The following is a 5,349-nucleotide window of genomic DNA, read 5'->3' on the forward strand; positions in this document are numbered from 1 at the left end:
CGTGTGCGTGCAGGATTGAAGAAGTTGGAGACGATCAGTCGGGCTTTGCTGCCAGTATGATGTCACGATGATCATCGTTCTTCTTTCAGAAATTAAAATGTGACCAATGTGGAAACAATGGATTTCTCGCGGGTTGGAGCTGCTATAGTTGGATTTGACCGGTTCTTTTACTTAACTACTACTGTACATTGAAGTTCAGTAAGCGCGTCATTGTTGTGTCCTCTCGTCTTCAAAATAAGTATCGAATAAACAAAAAAAGGACAACAAGATCAGATGTTATGAATGATGATTCAGCAATGGGTGGTTGAAATTCAGATGGGCGTTGGCTGCATGTATAGATATACGCTTCGTTTGGTCCAAGACATGCAAGAGCAGGTTGATTAGCTTTCGGCTTTGTCTACAGAGCTTGGTTGGCTGAATCCATACATCCCTTAATAACATTTTGTATGGAGAGCTATCTCTCGAGCACAGGTTGAGGTTCGTCCTCAATGGGAAAATGGAGCACCTAACAACGCATCTTCGCCCCTGCTTCAGCTTGGTTAATAACATTTTGGAGTACTGATTTTTTTTTCTTTTGCCACGACTTCTATGAATGTCATTTTTTATGAAAATTTGGAGCACTGAGAACTTTCGTCAATGTTTGCACCCAAAAAAACACAAAATTTTTATATGTTTCTCATTTTTTCTTCCGAATTTTACTGTTCATCACAAGCTCAAATGAGCTCGGGAGGCAGAAGATGACTTTCGCCCTGATAGTTGCATTCGCTCACCGAAATACTGATCACATGGTACTCTCTCTACGCCCAATGGACCTCCCTCTACCGCGCCAGGAAGAAAAGCTGGATCGACGTGTTATAAGCCGTCGCCGTAGCGGAGAGAAGCTAGATGGCTTATGGATTGCTAGCTGTTAGTATTTTGGTACCAACATGCCAAACTAGCGGAATTCTTCACCGGGAAACAACATCTTGAACTTGGAAATGATCGTTTCAATGAAAACTATCTATTTATATGTTTTTTCCGCCCGGTGAGTAGATACGAATCGAGGTATTGATCTACCAGGAGGGGGGTTCGGCTACACCCAGCTCTTTCTCATATAGCTAAAAAAACCAAGTTCTTGTCAAAGTAAAATACTGGGGCAATCTACTCATATCAAGCAGGTCTTAGCGGAGTCCAATTTATCAGTTTCATTGTGACCTTTATTCTGGTTAGGGGCAAGCAAGAAAGGGCGAACACGGGAGAAAGGCCATGAGGATGGGAAAATCAAAATAAAATCTTTTTAATTAGTTCTCCTTTTTTGGAATTTTCTTATTATCCTTTCATTTTTTTTACAGAATATTTTTCAAACTAAAAATAAAAAATACAATACAATAGTCAATATTCCTTATAATAGATATACTTAATTATATCATAAGAATCTTCAGATATTTTTCGACTAGATAGAAATAGTAAATTTGAATTGAGACACCTATTCCATGACGGATTTAAACTTACCTTCTATTTTCGTGCCTTTAGTAGGCTTAGTATTTCCGGCAATTGCAATGACTTCTTTATTTCTTTATGTGCAAAAAAATAAGATTGTCTAGTATTTTTTAGTGTAAGTAATATAATATGGTAGGGTATGTGGCTTTTTCTACACACACTTTCTACACACAAATGAAAAACGGTTATGGATGCGGATATAGGCTACGAGCATAAATGCATGAATATGCAGAGCCAGGTATAGCGAGTTTTATTTTATTTATTTTAATTGAATCAACGAATATTTTTTGAATAGAAAGTCAATGTATCTAACCTAATTTTCTTATTATCCTTTCATTTTTTTTACAGAATATTTTTCAAACTAAAAATAAAAAATACAATACAATAGTCAATATTCCTTATAATAGATATACTTAATTATATCATAAGAATCTTCCCAAGTCATTCTACAGTATAAACTGGAACAACCAAAACAACCAAAAGAGAGACTACCTTTTAGTTCTCAACTTCATATTTATCCTTTGTAGCACCCCTCATGTTAAACAAATTAATAAATTCTATACAGATGAAGGGAAACTCCCAAAGACGTCACCCCAGGAATTGTTTGCATGAATCACTGCAAATCTAACCTCTTTTGCCCCCAGCAATGCTCTGGTACAAAAAGTGTTAGAATTCGTGAGCCAAGCCGCAGAGCAGCAGTGCGGGGGTGCAGAGGGAAGAAGCTGCCTCGATTACCTATTGCTTGGCAACTCCAGAAATGCTATTACAAGTTCAGTTTAGGGAATTACTAATAATTTGTCTAAAAAGATTGCTGCTCATATCTTCTGCTATTAAGCAGAGAAAAATATCATAGTGCTTACGACAACATCAAAACCAAATCCCCACAATTCTGAAACAGGAGCAATCAAATCAATCAACAGGTAAACACCAAAACTTGTAATAAAACCAGTGCAACACATGATACCACGTAGTAGCTCCGTTACAAAACTGTCTCCTCTTCTCAACTCTAAACTTCTCTCCCTCGCAATAATAAGAAAAGAAAAAAAGACCTATCTAGGCCTGGGGCTGGGCCTGGGCCTGGGCCTGCGACTGCGCCTGAGATGCGCCACCTAGAACCGGGAAGTCGGCCGGTGTGAACTCCTTGTCCTGCTTTGGCCTGGGACCTTGCCACTGCCTGTCGTTGCCGCCCTGCTGGTATCCGCCGCCATTGTTGTACCCGCCTTGCTGCCTGCGCTCACCACCCTCCTGGCGCTCCTGGTTACCACCATTGCCCCGGCCACCACCATTGTTGTACCCGCCTTGCTGCCTGCGCTCACCATTGTAGGCATCCTGGCGCTCCTGGCCACGGCCACCATTGTTCTCCTGGTAACCTCCATTGCCACGGCCACCGTTGTACCCGCCTTGCTGCCGACGGTCGCCATTGTAGCCATCCCTGCGCTCCTGGTAACCACCATTGCCCCGGCCACCACCATTGTTGTACCCGCCTTGCTCCCGGCGCTCACCATTGTAGGCATCCCTGCGCTCCTGGTAGTAGCCACCCTGCTGCTGCTCCCGGCGCTCGCCATTGTATCCGTCCTGGCGCTCCTGGTACCTGCCGTTGCCCCTGCCGCCATTGTACCCGCCTTGCTGGTAGCCGCCTTGCCGGCGCTCGCCATTGTAGCCCTCACCCCTTCTTGGGGCGCCACTGTCGTTGGCGTTGGCCTCAACGTTGTGGAACACGATGGCACTCTCGCCGCGGCCAGAGTTGTAGACCCGGCGCTCAGAGCTGTTGTCACGGCTGCTGCGGCCATTGTAAGAACCATTCCCACGGCCTCCCCTGTAGCCGCCACCATATTGAGGGCGCCTTGGTGGTGTCGGAGGTACGTACGCTGAACCATCCTCATTCTTCAGATACTCCTGGATGCTGACCTGCAGCAAACAGCAGAAGTAAGGATCACACTATCACTAACAAGTGCAATAAAGTAATACTATAAGGAAATGCCTAGATTTCAGTAAAGTAAAACATGCCCCTTTCATATCGCAGCATCAAAATGCCTATTGTTGGTAGGCTATAGTTCATACCTTGCGAGGTTTAGCTTCCTTTGCAGCAGCCTCCTTTGCCTTGCGAACATTTTCCGCCTTCAATTTAGCATCATCCTCAATCTTCTTCTTCTCCAAGAGCTGGAGACCCTCAAAATCTACAGCAGCAACCCTCCTCTCCTCAGGTTTAGAGGCCTCCAGAGACTTCTTCTTTTCTTGCATCTTCTCATATTCTTCAAGGGTCATCTCCTGCTCCAAATTAGCACATCAGTAAAAAGCTTGAAAAACAGAGCAAAGGGTCTGTACGAGAGGCAAGTATAGGCAAGTGTAGGAAAGTACAATTTTCTCTTGTTCGATGGGAGCCTCCTGCTCTTTCTCAGCAGTGGTCTCATTAGGAGCATCGCCATTAGAGTCTTCCTTCTTAGGCTTTTGCTTCTTGAGCTTCCTCTTGACAGAGCCACTGATGCACTTGGCCTTATTGGTCTTCTCCTTCTTCTCGGCGCCATCTCCCTCCTTATCAGCGCCTTCTCCCTCTGGCTTCTTTTCGGCACCCTCTCCCTCTTCCTTCTTAGAATCATCTTTTTGCACATCCCTGCAACAGTTTCAAACATCAATGAGGTTAACTTGAAGGATAATGGTTACATTTGACAACAAAGCAAGAAAAACTTGTACAATAACCAACAGAAAGGTAAAGGCTCGGTGAAACATACCCTGTAGACTTGTCAGATTCAGAAGCAGGGACGGCTTCAACAACATTCTGAGCAGCAGGGGCTTCCTCCTGCTTCTCCACAGCAGCAGGCTCCACCTTGCCTTCAGACTTGGTATCAACATCAGAAGCAGCCACAGAGGATGGCTTGCTCTTAGGAACGTACTTCATGTTGTCCCTCCTGTACTGCCTGTCATCATTGCCGTACCTCTGGCCCTCACCACCATTGCGGTAGTTAGAGTCGGGGGCCTGGTTGTAGCCACCTCCGTTGCCATTGTTATTGTTGTAGTCGCGGTTGCCGTTGCCATTGCCATAGTATGGACGGTCATTGGTGAGGTAGACACGTTGATAGCCGTCGTGATAGAAACGACCGTTGGCATCCTCAAAGACACGACTGGATCCGGCCCCACGTCCCCTTCCACGGCCTCCTCTGCCACCACCACCACCATAGTAGCCCTGGCCTCTGCCACGGCCTCCACCAAAGTTGCCCTCCCTTTGGTAATAGTTTCCACCCTCTGAAATATAGCATAAGCCAGTGTCAGATCAGATCAGACGACGGTTGCATACACATACTGGGGAGCAACCAGGGATAAATGAGAGTTCAAAAAAATTTCAGAGCATATTTAATTAAGGCATATAATAAGGTGGTAGAAATTAATCGAGCAAGATGTATGCATAGGTGAACATGAATCTGCCTGCCAGATACTGTGTGGATTGTAATTTAATGACAGCATAAAATTCAACAACCAGGAGACCAAAATTGAATCAGAACCAGAGAGAGGGGACCGATCTATACACCACCGATGTCTAGCACCTGAAAAATTGCAGACCCTAAAACGTACAAATCAAGGCCCTTAGTTCGACCAAAACTAGAGCAATCACGAGTCAGATGCGAGGATCTACAAAGATTTAACCGATACAGGGCGAAACAAAGGCCGGATCCCCGCTACGCTAGAATGCAGCCGCCAGCTGGGCAATCGGGGAACCGGAAGGAGCGATCGGGGCCCAGCAATCTACATACATACAGATCGGGAGGGAGCGGGAGAGGGGTCGAGGCGGGCGCAAACCTTGGGGGTAGTGCTGCTGCTGGTCGTGGTGGTGGGGCGGGTGGTCGTCCTTGGGGGGGTTGGCGGCGGCGTCGTCCT

General features: G+C 45.6%; 1 protein-coding gene across 1 annotated transcript; it reads right to left on the bottom strand.

Annotated features, from left to right (window-relative positions):
• Positions 1 to 2,392: 2,392 nt before the first annotated feature.
• Positions 2,393 to 5,349, bottom strand: LOC125531330 (TATA-binding protein-associated factor 2N-like; the record flags this gene model as incomplete). The annotated part of the gene is given in 5 exon segments (XM_048695742.1): positions 2,393 to 3,387; positions 3,541 to 3,747; positions 3,838 to 4,090; positions 4,209 to 4,719; positions 5,272 to 5,349. Coding segments are annotated over 5 exon segments (1,904 nt in total), but the record flags the coding sequence as incomplete, so codon positions are not given.

Source organism: Triticum urartu, unplaced genomic scaffold (genome assembly GCF_003073215.2).
Source record: "Triticum urartu cultivar G1812 unplaced genomic scaffold, Tu2.1 TuUngrouped_contig_6965, whole genome shotgun sequence".
NCBI lineage: Eukaryota > Viridiplantae > Streptophyta > Magnoliopsida > Poales > Poaceae > Triticum > Triticum urartu.